Source organism: Sceloporus undulatus, chromosome 2 (assembly GCF_019175285.1).
Source record: "Sceloporus undulatus isolate JIND9_A2432 ecotype Alabama chromosome 2, SceUnd_v1.1, whole genome shotgun sequence".
Taxonomy (NCBI): domain Eukaryota; kingdom Metazoa; phylum Chordata; class Lepidosauria; order Squamata; family Phrynosomatidae; genus Sceloporus; species Sceloporus undulatus.
The window spans coordinates 143,536,343-143,556,986 of NC_056523.1; the positions used below are offsets into that span (position 1 = coordinate 143,536,343).

General features: G+C 40.9%; 2 protein-coding genes across 7 annotated transcripts in view; one reads left to right on the plus strand and one right to left on the minus strand.

Annotated features, from left to right (window-relative positions):
• Positions 1–6,040, minus strand: part of GPS1 (G protein pathway suppressor 1) — a 34,283-nt gene extending 28,243 nt beyond the window's left edge. Inside the window, exons 1-3 of one of the 6 annotated variants that reach the window (XM_042452647.1) lie at positions 5,906–6,009; positions 3,195–3,339; positions 2,022–2,263 (exon numbers count right to left, since the gene is read on the minus strand). Coding sequence is in view for 4 of the 6 variants with exons in the window: in XM_042452643.1 (XP_042308577.1) it covers positions 2,941–3,144; positions 5,562–5,780 (423 nt within the window). In the remaining 2 variants the exon portion in view is untranslated. Of the gene's footprint in view, positions 1–2,021; positions 2,264–2,940; positions 3,145–3,194; positions 3,340–5,561; positions 5,789–5,905 lie in introns of those variants that run through there. The other 5 variants (XR_006102235.1, XM_042452644.1, XM_042452645.1 and 2 more) reach the window with 5 other exon arrangements.
• Positions 6,041–8,845: 2,805 nt separating this feature from the next.
• On the plus strand, positions 8,846–19,938 carry RFNG (RFNG O-fucosylpeptide 3-beta-N-acetylglucosaminyltransferase). The gene is made up of 8 exons (XM_042452650.1): positions 8,846–9,740; positions 10,734–10,782; positions 11,778–11,880; positions 12,547–12,700; positions 14,767–14,852; positions 14,956–15,121; positions 16,816–16,901; positions 17,080–19,938. Exons 1-8 carry the CDS (start codon positions 9,240–9,242, stop codon positions 17,144–17,146), a joined length of 1,212 nt encoding a protein of 403 aa, XP_042308584.1. The 5' UTR covers positions 8,846–9,239; the 3' UTR covers positions 17,147–19,938.
• The last annotated feature ends 706 nt before the right edge of the window (positions 19,939–20,644 follow it).

The window sequence follows — 20,644 nt, forward strand, 5'->3', positions numbered from 1 at the left end:
ATACTTGGCCAGTGCTAGCTAATGAAGAAGAGAGTTTTTGTCTGCATCTAGGGAATCACTGAGTAATTGCCTTTAGTGCCCAATGTGGGATCTGTTGCCCTCCAAATGTGCTGAACACCCCAACTTGCCCTCCTACATCCCCAGGCAGGATAACACATGGCTGCATTTACTGTGGATGTTTTAAGTTCTAGTCCAGCCCATCTGGAGTGCTGCAGGTTGAGCAATGCTTAACTATCTTCTCAATTATTTGGTCAAGAGTGCAGACAAATAGAACTTAATTCATATGGCATGAATAAATCAATTTACAGTTTCTAGCCTGTACATTTATTATCTTCTATGACTGAGATGTTGCACATGAAAATCATGCACCGAAGTCATGAGGGATTGAGATGCTGAATGAAGAGAAGGGGAGCCCAAAATGTTTCTTGCTTTAGCACCATTTGGCCTAGAACCTACTATGATCCTAATCATAACAATTGCCATTTCAGCCTCACTCTTTGTAAAACCTTGACCTAAACAATATCATGACCTTAAGAATATGAGCCTTGTTACATATGATTAAAGGTCTATATGTTCCAGCATCTTATTTCCCACAATGGCAAATTAGATACCTCTGTAAAGGCCACCCCCCCACACACACACTCATGTAAGCCATAGGTTTCCTAGATTGTTGTTCTCATGATCTATGTTCTTGAGAAGCCTGGAGTTACTTCAAAGTGGATCAGGATTTCCTCAATTAGAAGACAAATAATGGCAAAAATAATTTTTCCTTCTAGGCTGCTTGTCAACTATTACCAGTCTTCCCTGTAGTGCAAAGGAGAACACTGGAGATGAGCTAGGCTGTTCTCTTGGCCCCAGGAAGGGAGCAATGAGCACAGCCCTCTTGGCCCATAGCCTCTATGAACTAATCAATACAATGATTACAAGATTTTGTTTTAAAGTGAAAAGGAGGGGTATGCTTAACTGATACCATTTTCTCCCTCTCATAGGGTTCTCCCTTCTTATGTTTATGGAAAGGTTGAACAGCCAGTTTAGAGAAAGAATAAACTTTTTATATCCTAACTTGAAAATCTACTTCTCTCACTTTGAAAATTTTTATGGGTTTTTATGGGATTTTATGGGTTTCTCAGTCTCCACATTTAAATAAAAATGTTTCAGATTAACCTAAAAAGAGAGGTTATCTTCTAGAGTTTCTAGAAAATGAGGTTGTCTCAATACTGCTTTTAGTCATTACAGGTAAAATATCTGGGCCTCTCAATTATCTCTACAGATCCCAAATAGTTATTGTTCCTTCCACTGACAGCAATTGAAAAAACAAGATATTGACTTCCAAAAATTTACCCAGTCCTGCATGCTGAAATTGCAAATATGATAGGAACACATCAGGACATATTAGCTATGTCAAGTGGGCATTGTTCCATCTATCACCATCCTGTGGGAAGAGCCTTCCAGATGTTGCTGGACCTCTCCTATCCTCCCTGCCCACTGGCTACGCTGACTGGAGCTGATGGGAGTGGGGAGTCAACAATAAGCGGTTCCTCACTCCTGAATTGTTAAGAGTAGCAGCAGCTCTCCAAAGCCTCTGGAAGACTTATCCAATCCTGCCTTCTTCTCCAGTCTCTCAGCTGCCATAGCCTGAATCCAGGAACCTCACATAATGTATGTGTTATGGCCTTTCATAGAAAATAACTTTGATAAGCAATAATTAACAGGACTGGTGCAGGAATACAAATACAGAACAGAATTACTCATATGGAGGACAGTCTTCTTTCATATGTGCTATACTTATTATTAAGGTCAGGGCTGGGAACACAGCTCACATGCACCCATGTCCATATTTGTGTCTGCTTCCAGATCTGTGTTGTTGTCACCAAATCTGTCACTGACTGGCAGGGGGGGAAATCCTGCCTTTTCTCCTGCCCCTGAACTTGCAAAATAAATAAATAAATAAATAAATTGCCATTTCTTCTTTAAAACAATGTCTATACTCGTGTATACATCCTGGGAAAGTGGGTGCTCACCAGTGCAGCAGCAAACTTTGCCAATGACAGCAACTGGAGCAGCAGGAGATATTCAACCCCTGGGGTAAGGTTGGAGGGATTGAATCCCAGGAGTTGTCCATCCTTTGTTTAGGTTTTCAGTGAAGGCTTAACTCTGCTCCTAAGTTTATAGATGGGGTGGGAAGGTGGCCTCTTCCAGGGAGAATCTTTTCAGCAATGCCCCTTCATCTGTGCATCTCCTTCCCATGGCCCAGGTCACTGGCCTTCAGATACAGATAAAAAATGTTTTGTTGTTTTCCTGGCTTTAGTATGACCGACTATCATGCTGCCATTCAAATCTTTTGATGGCTTTAGTGTGCTATATTTTAATATTATTTTTAAAACTTATAAAGAATTTTGTAATTTATCTTGTGAATCATAGTAGAAACACAGGATATAAATACAAAGATAAAACATTTAGCAGTTTTAACTGTATACTCCCAGATTCCATACTCTTGGTCTGCCAATCCACTACCTGTTCTTGGATGATAGATCACAATTTTTTTTACTAAAGGCCCAAAAGGACAGGCCAAAATAAAACTGCTTTGGGTCACTTTGGAGGTATGCTGTTTAAATGACACACACACCTTAAGAGACCAGAAGCTGCGCCAAAGCTGCGCTCCAGTCCTTAGGACTGAAGGGTGCTTTGGCGTGGCTTTTGGACTCTTAGAACGTATGCGTCAGTTAAACAGCATACCTCCAAAGTGACCCAAAGCAACTCTATTTTGCCCTGTCTGTTTGGGCCCTAAGTACTCAATGATACAATAAGATCACTTGCTATTTGAAAGAGAGATATTCATTTCAGCGAAAGGAATGGTTTTAAACAAATATGCCTTAATGCTGGTAAAACTTGAGTAATTTCTCACTCAGACTTCCCTGAGTGGTTTCTCCCTTGAGATACCTCATAGAGCAGGGTGCAGGCTGATAAGCAGGCACTCAGGCTGAAGTCTCCAGATGTACCTGGGAGGAAGAGGTCTGACCTACTGCTGCGAGGGGTGTTGTACAGATCTGTCACTGACGAAGAAGCTGAACTCGGAACTGAACTATCCCTCATCCTGTCCTGACTCTCTGTACCCCCTCGCCCTGACACAGAACTTGCTGGCTGCTAAAGGAAAGAAAGGAAGTTAATGCCTCTACAGTCATAAAAAAACTCACGCATGATAGGGCTAGAATCATTTGTTCTGGCTTTTTCTCTTTGTCACTGGAGGCCTTCATTAATTTCACATTTGTGTTATTGAGCCACATTCCCCAGTTGCATATAACCATATATTGTCACCTCAGATGGCACAGTGAAGCAACCCTAGAAAGATGAGATTGGACATGAAGATGATGTGTTTTATTGTCAACCAAAGGTTGATTAATAAATCATAGGACATCCTGACTTGCATTTATTGCCTGTAAACTGATAGATCGTGTAAATAGAGCAGCCAGATCCCACTGATTTTTCTCCTTTATGTTGCCAAGGAGAATCAGATCTTGGCCAGAAAGCAAAACACTATCTAGTCAATATTTCCACTACAGGAATTTTTCCTGACTGCTAATGAGATGCTTAAAGTAAATTCAAGAAACAATTAGCAGTAGGGAAAGAACATGGTCCCAAATTTATCAAACACCCATCACAAAGCTAGGAACTAGGAGGAGAATTGACTAAATTACAGTAAGTTAAGCATGGCCTAGCCTTCACCCCCACACCTGAACCACGAATGCAGCTAAATGTTTCATACATTCAGGAGGTACCATATTCCAATTCATCAGTGCTGTGAAGAAAACAAGGAAGTATGGCCCAATACCACATTTTGTTTTAAAGAAAAGGTCATATTTACATTATGACCTGCCAATTTCAAGCTCAAAATACCAGTCTTGGGCTCTGCACAAAAGTTCACACTAGAAGAAACACACACTAAAAGTTTATAATGTACATTTTAAAGGATGCCCTATGGGATCTGGAACAGTGTAGAGTAACAACACTGCTCCAAGTAAATATACTATCCCACCTGAAGGTGAGAAACAAGACTAGACTGGGGAAGTGTAACTCATGAGCTGCACCTTGGAAGACAGGTTTCTTACTTTTCCTTTAACTTGTTTTGTCACACGGTACAAAGGATATACAGTATTTCAGACACCGTGCCTCTGCTGATTTTGACGTTGCACTCAAATGAATGAATGAAGATATCCAACAAGGAAGCACACACAGAGAAGTCTGTTCATGCTTAATACTGTATCATCAGACTCCTGTGCCATTACGCCAAACTTTCAGCTGCTCATGAGTACAAGATATTCAACCAACACTGGAGTAGGACAACTGCTCCACTACTCAGTTACTGTATAATAATACAGTCCTTCATCATCACTGTAGATCACAGTGTGAGAAAGTGGAAGAATCTGAATGGAATCTTTCAAAAACAAACATACATACATATCTGCCTTTCCAGCTTTCTACATGCGCTATGCCAGTGGTCCCCAAACTGTGCTCTTTAAGGGATTTTGGACTTCAGCTCTCAGAGTCCCAGACTGTTGGCCAACGTGGATGAGGCTTCTGGGAGATGAAGTCCAAAATCTCTTAAAGGGCACAGTCTGGGGACCACTGCCCTATGCAGTTTAATTGTGATTGACAGTGGCAGCCTCACTTCTAGCCTGGATGTGTCTGTGATCAGCAGTGTAACGCTCCAGTATAGCAATCTTGCACCGCTTCAGAAGTTGACAGTGAAAGATCTTATGTCTATATCTAGCACTTCCAGAAGCTAGGCATTTTTAGTGTTTTAAATCTTAAAACACCTCATCTTCACATACATAAAAGAAAATGAAAAGTGACTAATTCCCTCCGTTAGACATCATAAGGTCCTGTGCATCTGTGACGGGAAAGGCTCTAAGGCCAGCGTAACTGTTCCTCTGTGTGTCTGTATGCGTTTGCCTTCACGTCACTTGTAGACTTATGGCAACCCCATGAACTTCATAGGGTTTGTGAAAGAGAAGGCTTTCATGGCCAGCATCCATAGGTTTTTTTGTGGGTTTTTTGGGCTGTGTTCTAGAAGAGTTTCTTCCTGACATTTCGACAGCATCTGTGGCTGACTTCTTGAGAGAATGCTGGCATGGAAGAGAGTTGGGTGTATATATATATATATATATATATATGTACTGTGTGACCCTGGGTAGGGAGGAGTGATCTCCATGTTAATCTGTGTATTGTTCTGTGGTTGACTGCAGGGCCTCAGGGCGGGAGGGTATGAGGGTTTTCTCACAGGGTTTGCTTACAGGAAGAATGCTCTGGGTGCAGGTACGCTGTAGGAACAATGCAGTTTGACACCACTTTAAGCGCCGTGGCTCCGTTATATGGAACCCTAGGGTTTGTCGTTTTACAAGATCTTTAGCCTTGAGGGAGGGAGGGAGGGAGGGAGCCACGGTGGTGTCAAAGCCGCATGATCCCTCAGAGGTGGTTTCACCAGTCCCTTCCTCTGAAATGTAGCCTCCTCCCCCAGCAGAAGCACCAGCACCTTGGGGGCGGCCACCCATCCAAATACTAACCAGGGCTGACCCTGCTTCGCTTGCAAGGCTGTGTGGTTTTATTGATTGATTGATAGGGCCTCCTAGCGGTGTTCCTAGAAAAGCCCAGGCGGAGGAGGCGGGGGTCTCCAGAGGCCTGCTTCCAAAGCCCGAGGGGCGGCTCTGAGGCACCCCTTCTGCTCCCTCCGTCTGTTCCGCACAGGGCCCTGCCTGGAAGGGAGGCTGGAGTGACAAGCACATACACGCGCGCTCGCTCTCCCTCCCTCCCTCTCCAGCCAACGGCGGACGCCCAACGGACTTCTCCCGCCCGCGGCCCAAGAACAGTCCCCGCCAGCCCGACCCCTTCCCCGAAACTTCCGCGATACCTGTAAATTAAAGACTTGAACGGGTAGCGGCATATTGACCCTCCCACCAAGCACTTCCGGGCCAGGACCGCCCTCCCGCTTCCACTTCCGGGTCGCAGTCCGTAGCTGGGTCACTCACATCCGCTCCACAGGTGAGAGAAGGAGAGCGAGACTCTTAAAGGGGCCGCGGCACTTTTTCCTCGCAGCTACCCACCTCCAGCGTTTCCGGCTCAAGATGGCTCGGGCGAGGAGCTGGTGAGCCAGAGCGGCCAAGAGGCGGCGGCTTTAGGACCTCCCACCCAAGCCCACCCTCCGCCGCCTTTAAGGCCGCTCCTCGTAGGTAAGGAGGCGCTTATCTCGCGAAGGAGGAGAAGGGGGATGCCAAGGTCTGCGTCTTCCTTTGTTGCCATGGAGACGGGGTGGGTGGGGTGGGGGCGTTCGTTGCCATAGCAGCCACATTCGGGAGCTCCTAAGGCTACTTCTGGCGCTTTCCGGCTCAGAAAGGCCTTTAAGGCCAGCCTGGCGCAGTGCTCTGAGAGTTGGAGTCAAGGACTCTGGAGACCAGGGTTCGGATTCCCAGCTCAATGGGTGGCCTTGGGCAATAGGTCACACTCTCTCAGCCTCCTCAGGGGAAGGAGGCAATGGCAAAGCCCCTCTGAAGAAACCTTGCCAAGAAAACTTAGGGAGTAAGTTGTGTAAACTTACGCTGAGAGCCAGCGTAGTGGAGAGCAGGTTCAAAGCCTGGCTCAGCCATGAAACCCACTAGGGGACTTTGGGCAATAGGTCACACTCTCTCAGCCTCCTCAGGGGAAGGAGGCCATGGTAAACCTCCTCTGAACACAAGAAAACCCCGTGATAGGGTCACCCTGAGTCAAAAACGAATTGAAGGCACACAACAACAATATGTAGAGAGATCTTGTGGCACCTTTGAGGCTCACTGAAAGAAAGAAGTTGGCAGCAGGAGCTTTCCTGGGCTTCAGAGGCAGATCCAAGAGCTCAAGCTGCCAACTTCTTTCTTTCAGTGAGCCTCAAAGGTGCCACAAGATCCCTCTATGTACTGATTCTACAGACTAACACCACGGCTATCTCTTTGAATTCGCACACAACAACAACTGCTTTACACAGGGTTACACTGTGAACCTCCCCTCACCCAGAGTGACCAAATAACCACAAAGGAGGGCAAGGCACCACAAAAATGTACAACGTTTAAGAAAAGTGGAGGACATTACAAAATGAAAGTTAAAAACACTAATTTAAATATCGGTTCGTTTCATTTGGTTTGCTCACAGGTACGTTACACAGGCTGTATTTGATTATGCACTTAACCGTATTTTCCCAATGAACTACTTACCTTTGTTAAAATGCCTTGCTGGCTTGCATGGCATATTTATAGAACTCTTCTTAATCAGGCTTAAAATGGAGGATGCTTTGGAATTCTTCCTGGACAGAAGCTTGAGATGTAGAGCATGTCCTGGGAAAGGAGGACCTTTGGTCACCCTTCCCTCACCTCCGCTGTTTTCCTCCTTTGTGAGAGGAGAAGCAGTTGGTTTGAGGTACATTTAGCGCTTTGTGTTGAATGATAGCACACTGGTTAATTTTACATACTTTTGCCCTTTGGGAAGCTCAGCGTACTTAGGAGGAGCTGAAAGGCAAGCTTCCCAGCAGCCTGTTCTGTAAGACTGACAGTCTGATTCTGATCATAGTTTAGTATGCTTCAACCCACTGAAATAAATTGATTTACTGATAAATGTGCCTAATTCTGTCTGCCACTGTAGAATTAATGCAGTTTGACACCATTTTAACTGTCATGGGCTCCTGGTGATTGTAGTTCATTGTGGCACTAGAGCTCTCTGACAGAGAAGGCTAATTTAAAAAAAACCCTACAGATCCCAGAATTCCATAGCACTAAGCCATGGCAGTTAAACCCATGTCAAACTGCATTATTGCTGCAGTGTAGATGCAGCTTAGGACAGACTTATTACCAATGAATACATGTCAAAATATGGCCATATTTTGCGTGTGGGTCTTTCCTTTTCTAGCTGTATGAAGCACCCTTTTAATGCTATTGGGGATCTTTTCATCTGTTCCTTACCAAGAAAACTGAAAAGCATATGAAAAAGCATTGCTGAGAAACATACATTCATTCATGTTCATTTTTCCTTTGTGACATTGCATTAAATACACTATAGGTTATAACCTAGTTATAGAGGTAGAAACGTACAGTACAATGGCAATATGTTTTCAATAACTTGGGTTTGGATAAGGGGGGTCTGTTCTAATTGTATTTCATTTTCTTTTAGTTTGAAGCATAGATTTAATGTACTTTTAATATCTATTCATTTTGTTCACAAAACTGTAGAATGTGATAAATTGTATGGTGTCATAACACTGAGCTCCTGTTATTGTTTTTCCCCCAGTAAATCTTCCTGCTTTTTATGGCTGAGTTATGTGCCGCATCCACTGAAGATGAATGCAGATGGGATGTTGATAGTCGGATTGACAAGAAATGGCTGCATTTTACTAGTAGAGCCAGGCTTTGTATGCAGAATTTTTTAGTTTTAGTGTCTAGCCAGAAGACCAGAGAGTGCCACTGCATGAGATGCTGTAGAGTAGCTGCAAATCAAACAATACTGGAACAGATAGGCATGTGGTCTCACTCTGCATAAAGCAGCATCATATGTTTAGGAAGAAAAAGCTGTTTGTGCACACAGAGCTGTCTCTTTACTGATTTAGACACAGCTTGGTTTCTGGCTCATGGCCTCTTTAAACATTCAGCTTATTAGCTGATATGCCATTTTAAACGTCTCCTGATAAAGCAAATTAACATATACAGTGCTACCTCGGGTTACGAAATTAATTCGTTCCGCCGCTCCGTTCGTAACCTGAGTAATTTCGCAACCCGAAAAGGCTTTCCGTTAGCGCTGGAAAGCCGCTAGCCACGCTTTGCGTTTGAATTTCGCGCCGAAATAAATTTCGTAACCCAAAAAAACATCGTATCCCGGAACAGTTTTTTCCAATCTAACTTTTTCGTATCCCGGAAATTTCGTAACGCGATCAATTCGTATCCCGGGGTACCACTGTACTGTGGCTTGAGGGTTTTTTCCACACACAGAACATAGGCCAACTTCTGTGTTTTACTATTAGGTTGACAAGTTTGGAGGTGAGAATTTGAAAGAAAAGTCAGCTCCTGAGTTGTCTGGGTGCTGTAAAAATTATGCTATGTGGCCAGAAAATTCCTAGGATGTGACATTTGAACAAATTCATGATGAGTGTCAGAGGCATCATCATCATCATCATCATCACTTGGAAACAATGTTTCAACTGTACAGTATGGCAAAGGCCTTGGGGCTGAAGAATGAGCTTTTCCTGCATTCGGCTCAGTAAGATCTGTTTCCTGCTCTCTGTTGTTGTTTGTGCAGTTCTCCTCTTGCTAATTCCCAAATTTAAGACCGATTGGCGACCCAAAAGTTATCCACAGCCACGTCCACCACTTGTTTTTAATGGTTCCAGCAAGAGTGATACCCCACTTCAGCAAGTGGAATCCAGCTCAACTGATCATTTGGATGATGAGACTAACAATATGGTGCCCTTTATTAAAGATGAACTGGTAAAACAATGGAGTAATTATATCACAGATACTAGGAGATCCAGACTGAAAGCCACTGGTAAGATGAATGAGAGTCCAGTTAATCCATTGAACAGCAAGATGACAAACAATGTAGAACCTATTGAAGTTTCTGCTAAAGAAAAGCTGGAATTAAATGATGTCTTCATTGCTGTGAAAACAACAAGGAAATACCATAAAACAAGGCTAAACTTGCTCTTCCAAACATGGATTTCTCAGGCCAAGGAACTGGTAAGAATATATTTCTTCGGAAGTGCAAAATTATTTAACTGTAAACTTCTTTCATCAGCCTTCTACCACAGTGCCTTTGAAAATTATGCACATGGCACACACAGCATATTTTGTTTCCATGCATCACTCTGAAGTTTAACATCTCCTCCCTTCATGGAGATGTGTAAGATATTCTTGCTCTTGTGCTTCCATTCTCCTGCCCCCCATGATTATGTTAGGCAGAATTTTAATATGCACTTACGTTCTCCAGAACAGAGGTTCAAGCATACATTCAAATATCATGTGAGGATAGATTGTTGGATCATGCAGACTGGTCCTACCTCTCATTAGTTATGTGCCTAAGACACTTCTCTCCTTTTCTCTACAGTCATTATACATAAGCAGTGGCTATATCTACATGCATCACTGTATCTACAGAGTTCTTCCATGTGAAGAGACATCCTGACTGAGCTGGGAGCGTCTCTCATGTGAAGGATCTCTACATTAATAAGGGACACGGAATCCTCAATCTTTGTTTTTGTAGGAGCTTTTACTTGGCGGCAGGGGGAGGACTGATAACATTGGACGATGCACTTGGCTCTTTCTCTACCAAGTAATAAACTCTACTGCTGAGTAAATCTGTGCACAGGAAAAAGACACTTTGGTCTTTTACAGACAGCCAAAATAAAGCTGCCTTCGAGTCACAGTGGAGGTATGGTGTTTCAATGATGCATGTGTCCTAAGAGTCCAGAAGTCGCACCAAAGCATGCTCCAGCCCAAGGACTGGAGCGTGGCTTTGGTGCAGCTCTGGACTCTTAGGACGCATGCATCATTGTAACACCATACCTCCACTGTGACTAGCAGCTTTATTTTGGCTGTCTGTAACAGGCCTTTATTTTACTGGAGATTGCTAGAATGTCCTCTTTTTTATTGTTCTGACCAAAACCAATATTAGTACTGCTTTGGCATTTTCAGTAGGTAAAGAATTTCTTTGTTTTTGCATGTTTCCCACAGACGTTTATATTCACAGACTGGGAAGATGGTGAACTACGTCTCAGAGCAGGTGAGCTACTTCCCAGGTTTCTTGAAGTTATCACTTTTTTCTGTTATTGATAATGCATTGTAGTGGCCTGTTATAATAAAAGCTATAGAAAGATGGAGTCACTTTGGTTAAAAGAAAAAGTTTTTAAAATGAGGTTTGAAAGCTAGAAAAGAACTAGAGCAAAATAATAGGAAGGGCATCTTGGCTTGAGAGAACAGCTGGCACCAGCAAGCACTAGCTAACAGACATAACATTCACACAACTTAGATAAGGAGATGCAACTGTGAAGGTTAGAAGGTTAGAAGAAAAGCTACTAAATTCCTGAAGGAGGGGTGAGGAGTGATGATGCAGTTATTAATGTATGCATATATTCCTGTCCTGATTGTAAGAATTCTGTATGTTTAAATTGTAATTAGCCAATCAGATGTATTGTCTAAAAAAATATAAAAAGAGCCAATTTTGTATTATTTCGGGGCCTCAGCTTTTTGGAACTTTGAATTCCACTGAGTTCAAGTTTCCTTTGTCGACAAATTGGAAATAAACTTATGGATTTTCAATTTACTAGTTCCTCTTGTTAATTCTTTGCTCTGCCAGGCCTAGAACTTTAAAGTTTTCTGAAATTTCTGTTACAACATGTTAAATTTTAATCACCACCCACTGTTACAACATGTTAAATTTTAATTAGAATATGTCTCTAATTTTAATCACGCTGTCACTCCCATCATCCATTCACACAGGTCCCATTTTTTCATGTGTGCTTTCTCATAGCATGCATAGCATTTCTGAACATAATTATAGCATAATTATTATTTCATATCAATACTATCACGCTTGATGATGGCTGTTTCTACTTCATATTCATATAACCTGATCCTGTCAATGCATGGGTAGATCCTGCTGTGCTGTATTTATTTGACCTTTGAATATGCCCTACCTCTTCTTCATATGTGAGCCTCACTTCACTTGTTTCTCCTACAAATCATGTGGATTCTGTAGTTATCATCTTTATTTTCTAGAGGACCATGTAATCAATACCAACTGCTCAGCTGTTCACACCCGCCAAGCTTTATGCTGCAAGATGTCAGTAGAATATGATAAATTCCTGGAGTCTGGGCGAAAGTAAGTAAGACTTACTATTTAAATTGGAACTTATCTTTAAATTCTCCTTTTTGACTTTCAGTGAGTTAATATAAGCTACTATAATCATTGTTGGTAAGCATTAAAAATAATGAAATCACATTTGGTTGGAAAAAATGTGTAGCAATTAAGATAAGGTTCAGAGAAGCATTCCCAGGCCTTGCATAATTGCCGCTTGCCTCCCTGGACGAAAATTAACCATCCATTATGAAGCCAAGCCCTCCCTCCAGTCCATCTGCCTTGGTCCAGGCCTTGGAGGTAGAGAGAAACTGCTGGACCTCATCCCCTTCCCCACCACTACTCCCTTCTCCTTTTGTGTGGTGTCTTTTTAGATTGTAAGCCTGAAGGCAGGGAACCGTCTAATTAAAAAGACTGTATGTACAGCACTGTGTAAATTTACAGTGCTTTATAAATATAGGATAATAATAATAATAATAATAATAAGAAGAAGAAGAAGAAGAAGAAGAAGAGGGTCTAATTTTATGTGTTTGAGGAAAGCTTCTCCATTCTCATCTCTCTGATCTGCTGTGTCACTGTTGTGATTCTGACAAATGAGGATTTCCTTCAAAGAGGACATAACAGAAAGGGCTAACTCTTAATCTTACATGACCTTGTACATTCTTTTCTCTTGCTTGCTTTTCCTTGTAGGTGGTTTTGTCATGTGGATGATGACAACTATGTGAATGTGAAGACTCTCCTGCATCTTCTCTCTGCTTTCTCACACAGCCAAGATGTGTATATAGGGAGACCAAGTCTAGACCATCCTATTGAAGCAGCAGACCATGTCCGCAATGATGCATCAGTAAGCATGTTCTGTAATTGTGTCCTTATTTTCTTACACAAGTTATTGCACTGTCCCTATATTCTTATTTACCTTCATCAGGAATTCCTCTCTTCCTTTGTTTGTGGCCAGAATGTCCAGTCACACACCAACATATACTAGGGAAAATGTCTCTAATGTACATGACACATGAATTTCTGCAACTATTTCCACTCAGATCCTGTACCAGGTTTTGTCTACTCATATTTTACGAGATTGAGATGGCAATTTGGGAATATTCAGCTCAAGTTTTAATTGTTTATAACCATAGGTCATCACAGTGTAAAAACAAAGAAGTTATGCAGATAGCAAATAACAAAGTTAAAATATAAAATTTCCAATACCATTTTAACACTACTAGATTTACCAATAAGAATTAAAATATACAAAATAAAGCCATAGGGTCAGGAAGACCATACTTTTGGGAATGCCTTATAATAAATTTCATGGGCTTTAGCTAGTGTTATTAAGAAAAATGCAGCTCTTCTAGTGTTACTAGAATCTTTATTAAATAACAAAAAGTCTATTTTTTGGCAGGCAGAGCAGTTTGGAAATATAGTGTGTAGCATGTTGGATAAAATGTGCACTTCCTAAATTTAAGTCATAGATTTCATCCTGCTGTGAAATGGAGCAGGCCTATATGAACGATACATAATTGCCACCTAATCCACAGAGTTCCCAGGAGTCAATCTACCAGTGACATCTGTTAATCACACAGCTGCTGAAAGAGCTATCAGTGAATAGTAATTGTATGACCTTTTCACTAAGGATGTAGTAACTTGTTACAATTCTGAATAGTGCCTTAGAGGCGTCATGTATTTAAGCACTAGCTTGGTACAAGTAGAATAGGGCCTGCATGCAGGAAGGCCCCTACTCTGAACTCAGCATAGGAACTCACTTTTCTCTCTTCTTCTGTCAGCCCCACCTGGACTATTAAAAATTTGTTACTTTCTTACTTATACAGCTGCCTTAGGAAAGTGCAGGCCTCTTCCACTGTAAGCAAATTCTGTCCTTCATAGACATATAGATGCCATTCTACATCCTAATTCAGCTTATGTACAGATAGAGATTTTACCTGATGCACATCTTCATGCTGAGCAATTGCAAGCCTTGGCAAGCCTAGTCTTCTTGCATTTTTTTTTGTGTGTGTGATACTGTGCATTTTGCTAAGCAAGGGAGTTTGTTTTGTTGTTTGTTTTGAGTTACTCCTGCTGAGTGTTACTTCTCAGCTACAGGTAGTTTGTAAATACAAAACTCTAGAAACTGCATAACATAGGAAAGGATCTTCTTGAAAGAAAGTTAAAAGAATTAAGTTCTGCATTGTGGAACAAGAAACAAACTGATCTGTGGATGATTAGACCATGATTTTGCTTAACACTTTATGCATTTTTATTATTTTGCATATGTTTATTGTTGTCCTCCTGCTTTTTGTGGTTCTGAAGGCAAATGCAGCTAGGCTTGCTATTCTGTCTTACCATGCAATTTTTATATTATTTGGAATGTGATACTTGCTTGTAAGTCCTATAGAACTCAATTTATTGCAGCAACTATATAAAGAGTTGAGAATCCATACAAGAAGCCCAACAGCTAGTATATAATTGGATATAAGCTAATATCTCTTCACTAGTATTATCCCTAAGCCTTTTGAAGTAAGATCATTATCTGTGTCTCCACAATAAATGTTCATCATAAAGTGATTGACCTTTCTATCAAATTACAGTCTCCCTTCCTTTTTTGTGGGAGATCTGTTCCAGATCCCCTCATGAAAATGGAGTTTTGTTTATATTCAAGCCCCATTGGCTTGAATGTAGGTGTGGGGATGTGTGCCCCATTCTTTCACCCTCCATATATCCCTTGCTCATAAGCGAGGGATGCAAGTCTGAAGACCGTGAGAACAGAGGGAGGACTGTATGGTGCAAATTAAACATATTTGGCTGTGCAAACTAAGCATTCTAAGATTTTACATTTCTTGGATCAAATCTGGCATGACTAGCTGATCAGAAAAAGAATACTTGGTTTTCCTGACAACTTTTTGTTTATCTTGCTAGACTACTGCAAAATTCTGGTTTGCCACAGGTGGTGCAGGATTCTGTATCAGCAGAGGCCTTGCCCTCAAGATGAGCCCCTGGGCTAGGTATGTCCAGTTGGGAAGCTGGTCACCTCCCTCACCCCACCCACCCCTCAAAGCTTAAGAGAATTTAGGAGGATTTCATTCTCTGATCCCTGTCTTTGGACAGCTTGGGAAGTTTCATTAGCACCGCCGAAAGGATTCGTCTCCCTGATGATTGCACCATTGGCTATATCATCGAAGGCCTGTTGGAAGTGAAATTGTTGCACAGTCCCTTGTTCCACTCTCACCTGGAAAATCTGCAGCGGTTGCGTGGTGACACTGTGCTCAAACAGGTAAGGACAAATAGACAAATATTACTTAGTCTAAAGAGATGCCTCTTCTCCTTGCTGTTCCATGAAAATACATACATTTATGTGGATTTGTAGTGGAATCTATTGCTAAAGGTTTAGGGCATATAATATTCACCAGGCAGGTCCAGCTCCATCAGGGCTAGCCTGGAAGAAGGAAGAGCCCTCCCCCCAATCCATCTGCCTTGGTCCAGGCCTCAGAGGGAGAGGAGAACCACTGGACCTCATCCCCTTTCCCTCCACCATTCCCTTCTTTTGTTTCGTGTCTTTTAGATTGTAAGCCTGAGGGCAGGGAACTGATTAAAAATAATAATTATAAGCCGCCCTGAGAGCCATTAGGGCTGAAAGGCAGGATATAAATACCTAAATAAATAAATAAAATAAATAATAAAAGCATACCGATGTGTCTCATGAAGATTCACCATGGAAAGCCCAAGAGAAAGAAATAATAGAAAAATGAAATCACAAGTATCTGAAAAAAAGCCACAGATGTCAATGTTCCCTCAAGTTGCTGTTGTGGAATGGGACAGTCCTTGAAGATGATTTGTCAAATACATGTTGAAAAGACATTTGACTTCAGAGTGGATTTTAATAATCTAATTTCAGTAAAGGCATTATATTTTTAAAAGAATGTGCTAAGTGAATGAGGATCAGAAATAGAGTGAAAGAAAAAGTAGGAAGTAGGGATACTTGGAGTGAGGGGAAAATAGCAAAAAGTATATGTGGGATATAACTGTGGATGGACCGAGGAAGGGCTTTAAAATGGCATTGGTGAAATGACCAAACCTAATGGCAAAGACACTCTTTGCTGCATATCCTGTTCTTGTAAACAGACCTTTTAGTGTTTATATTTATAATCTTTCTTTCACTTTGTGAATAAATATTGATAAAACGATGTATATGAACTTTAAATGTGTAAGAATGAAAGTACCACCACAGTCTTAAAAAGTACAGTTGCCCTCCATTTTCATGAAAAATCAGTTCTGGATCCACACGCACCCGCAAAAACGGTAAATCACTGATATTCAAACTCCATTGGCTTGAATGATGGTGCACGCCCCATTTTGTCCCCCTCCGTTTGCTGTCTGTATACAGTGAAGATGCCAGAAGCACCTGGAAGAGAAAGGAACTTGGCCAGCATAGAGAAAGGACACTCACATGCTACCAGCCCACAAACCTCCATATGTTTTGGTACTGATAACACAATTTCCACAGCTGATTTTAAACACCCAGATTAGTTGGATAATGATTTTGTGTAATAGATTGCTCTCTGGGTCTGATTTGTAAAGTGGAAGGCAGTAGAAGGAGGAAACTCACACTATGGATGAAGTGATTCATTCAAAGGATCCATAGCCCTGAGTTTGCAAGTTCTGAGCAGGGCAAATGATGGCCAGGACTCTTGGGGATCTCTCATTTGTAGGGTCACCATAAGTTGACTTGATGGCATATAAGAAATCCTAAATTCAGTTCTTATATTACAGGAACAAAAATTATGGAAATTTGGGGTTTGCCGCTATCCTGTAGTGTACGTAGTATCTGATATGATAAGCCTTATGATCTGTATCAGGCAAGTTAACAGTTGGAGGCTGCAACTTCAGTTATATGCTTTATTCTGTTTGTGTTTCTTTCTGTGCTTCTTGTCTAAACTCATTTCTTGGTCTGTATATATGTTTTTCCAGATTACTTTGAGTTATGGTGGTCCTGAGAACAAACATAATGTTGTGACTGTGGATGAAGTGTTCAGTGTACAGCAAGATCCAACTCGGTGTGTATATCATTTGTCTTCCAAATAAAGTCCTTTCCTCCTGATTTTTAAGTCAAGAAATCAAAACATAAGAGCAGAAAGTATTTCTTTGTTGGTTTTATGACTAAAGTATGACATGATCTTTACAGATCAATTTTTAAAAAAATCTTGTGACAGTTTCTTCTCTTTCTCTTTGCAGATTCAAATCTGTCCACTGCCTCCTCTACCCTGACACTCTGTGGTGCCCCCCTCTAATGCTGAAATGACAGCTACCCTTCCAGATGTATCTTCACTTTGGCCTTTCTTTGAATGAGCAGCTAAAGCTATCCTTGTAGCAAAATAACAAGGATACAAGTCCACAGGCACGTCAGCCGTTATTGGAAATGATCTTTGGAAGAATCTCTAGTCTTGAAGTGCAGCATAACCCATATCTAGGAAGCTTCTTTCCCTGCTTTTCAAATGTCATAGATATCCTGTTAGCTAAAACCTAATCTCCGCTCTACAACATTTATAAAACCTCAGGAATAATACAGTCTGGCACTGTGGCAATGTGGTTGAGGACTAAATCTTTCACTATGTCTGGATCAAAATAAGCTTTTGACATTGCAAATGTGAAAACAAAAATCGTCACTTCAGAATGATGCAAGCCTGTTCATTCTGCTTCAGCATCTGTATCTTTGTGAAACCATATTTGTAAAGAGTAGACTTCTCCTCTGCTTGTGCATATAAGATGGACCATTATCTACAGAAGACATATATCCCAAACTATCATTTTCTCTGCTCTAGGTTATAGCAGAACCTATTGTTTATATGTTTTTTAAAAGCCATCTTATGTGTAAATTCAATATCATTCTTTTGTCTAAAAAGATATCTGTCCACAAACCCTCCATTTTCAAGTCCCAAATTGATTTGTCTTGGATACTCCATGCCCTAACCACTAACTGTTTCAAAATTGTTGAAATCCATATCTATATTGGCTAGACCAGTGTATGCTTCTTGGTTTTTATATTGCATCTGGTTGCCATATCTTGGTGCATCTCCCAATCAATATGCTGGAATATGGGAAGTACAAATATTAGTAAACTCATGTTCAAGGAGATGGGTAACCATTAAAAGATTTAAGGGCCTTTTACCTCTTATAACTGGATGAACTTTATAAAAAAAAAGTGCTTCTGAGGCCCAAACTGAGAATGAGTTATACTTGTATAACTAACCTTGAGCCAGCATAGAGTGCACATAATCACTGTACAGGACTGGTGTAACCCTTCTTGTTAATATCATAGCAGCTTTCACCAAAAAAAAAAAAAGGGGGGGGACAAGGTTTGCATTTGGGAATGTGACAAGGTAATACTGTGTGCCACAGTCCCAAGATAAAATAAACACTAGTTGATAAGTTGACAGGCTGTTAATAGATGTTTTACAGAATTTGTACCACTTCTGTCACCATTTAAAAAAAAAGATGTAACCATGGGTGATGATCTGACCCCTGAAATGAGGATATTTTGGGCGGCATCCTTTTACAGACACATGTAAGTTTCCCTGATGATGACAGTGCTGAGGTCTGTCAGCATCCTCTGGTCTCAGTGCTGCTGCAATCATTTGGTATCTGGTTATGGGGACATAGGCAGAAAGCCCTACAGTTTTGCCCACTCCCCAGGAACCACAGAATGGCTGTGTAGGGGGGCTTCAGAGTCAGAAGGTGGCATCTGACGCAGTCTAGCATAGGTCTGCATGTAGACCTGTTACGCTATGCCGAGCCATACAGGATTATGGCCTTGGAGTGTGAAATCTTAAGGAAGTACTGGAAATGTTTTGGAAAACACTAAGTAAGTAACTCTAGTAGTGATGGAGGAAGTGTAAGCCCCTTGATCAAACTAATTCTTTCACTAAGAAGGAACTATAACCCTTACCTTAAATGTTTGTTTTGGAAGCTTTTGTGTCCAGGAGGCCTAATATATCACTGAGGAGCATGGCTACCAGATGTGCTGGAATATTTCAAGATCCAAGATAACAGTTATTATTACGGTTCCTAGTGTACTGATTGGCAGTACACTTGATATGGTTCCTTTTGAATCCTGTGACAGAAGCTGCATATACTGTTATCTGTATGCCAAGACATTCCTGTTATAGTTGCTGCATCCTTCATTTTCCAAAATGGTTACTAGAGCAGGGTGCACAACTGTGATGTGATGTAACTTTCACCCCTGTTCTCCGGTAACAAGCAAAACTGTCCTATTTTTTGTGAAAATCTGCAATCAGAAGTTACTTCCATTGTGATTTTGGTTTTCTTGGAGGCAGGTTAAGTGTGCTTAGGATGTTTTAACCAAACTGCTGTTTCTGGAATCCTGCCAGAGCGGCAATTAATTTGCAGGGGAGAATTTTAACCTGGAAAATTCAGTGTTGGGTTGTACTTTCCCCACCCTGACCTAGAAGATGAAACAGGAAGTGTATTTGCTTGTCTTTTGTGAGGCATAAGAGGATATGAGAGTGCAGCATGCAAGCTGACATAAAATTTGCAGAGGATTTTCCCATTTTAGAGCCCTGATAGCAGAAAATGCTGGAGAACATGGAGAACTATTACAAAGATAATCAATAGTTGAGAGTAGCTTCTGTTCAGTGGTTGTCTCTTTCTTTTGGATATCTGCTCCTGCTACTGTTCAGCTATGTATCTCTTCCTTATAAATACCTCCCACTTCTTTTTGTTCATTCTCGTCTCTGCTTATACCAAAAAATAATAATAATCATGTTTCAGTAAAAATTCAGATTTGGTAAAACCAATATCATGCCAATTAGTTTCAAGCACAATTGCACGATTAATTCTGAATGAACAAACTGGTTTCCTTGGCACATAATTTTGCATTTGAGATTATAGATTATACCTGGTTTTTGTCAGTGCAGAGCACTGACCCAAAGTGAAGTTTTAAACTGTTTGTTTGTGTGTGTTTAGTGTATTGCAGCCTCTGCTTCCATAAATGAATGCCGGAGCATTCTCAATTATGCTACTATCACTTTTCAGAAATAAATATTTGTTCAAGCATATAATTCTCTTTTTATCTATAAAGTAACTTGATATAATTGTCTACTTGTACATACAGCATTTGAATTAGCAGTGTGAATCCAGTATTTTCAAGAGATTTTTAGAAACACAACAACAGGGTTGAGGTACAGAAAAGCCCATTCCAGAACCACATCTGAAAAAAAATTTGCACTCTGGTTTAGGACCAGCAAAGGACTAAGACCTGAAGCACAATAAGAGTTAGTTAATAACATGGCAGAATAGTGGGAGATTGCCAGCTTTTCAGACTTAGTAAGGGAACTAAAACTTTTAGTTCATTCACATGTATTGCATTGTCAATACAGCCATTCTCAATTTGCCTCTCTATCAGTTTTCATGTAAAACAAATTATGTTTGCAGTCACTGGTTTATCAATGTCATAGTTTCTTGCTGAACAGGTAATCTTACTAGATTCCACCAAACAATGATTTGTTATGACCTTTTCCTTCTTAGTAAACTGCACTCAACACTATTAAAATATATGCATCACCATTAAGGACAGGTACTTGCAAAAAAACATACCCTTAAAGATTTCTCAATCTAAAATGTAATACTTGAAAATACCTAAATGCTGACTGTACAGTGATTTACAACTATTTAATTTTTAATGGGGGAAATGTACATTTAGAAACAGTTGATGGCTTGAGCAGTGACTCATTCACCCTAAAATGTGGTAAGAGAATTCATCTAATATTACAGTAATTCTTTT

Excerpts from the sequence above, each read along its gene's own strand:
- RFNG (XM_042452650.1), top strand. The coding sequence starts at position 9,240 with ATGAGCTTTTCCTGCATTCGGCTCAGTAAGATCTGTTTCCTGCTCTCT. Across the intron at positions 9,741-10,733 it reads TTTCTCAGGCCAAGGAACTG|ACGTTTATATTCACAGACTG; the intron begins GTAAGAATATAT and ends TGTTTCCCACAG. Across the intron at positions 10,783-11,777 it reads TGAACTACGTCTCAGAGCAG|AGGACCATGTAATCAATACC; the intron begins GTGAGCTACTTC and ends TTTATTTTCTAG.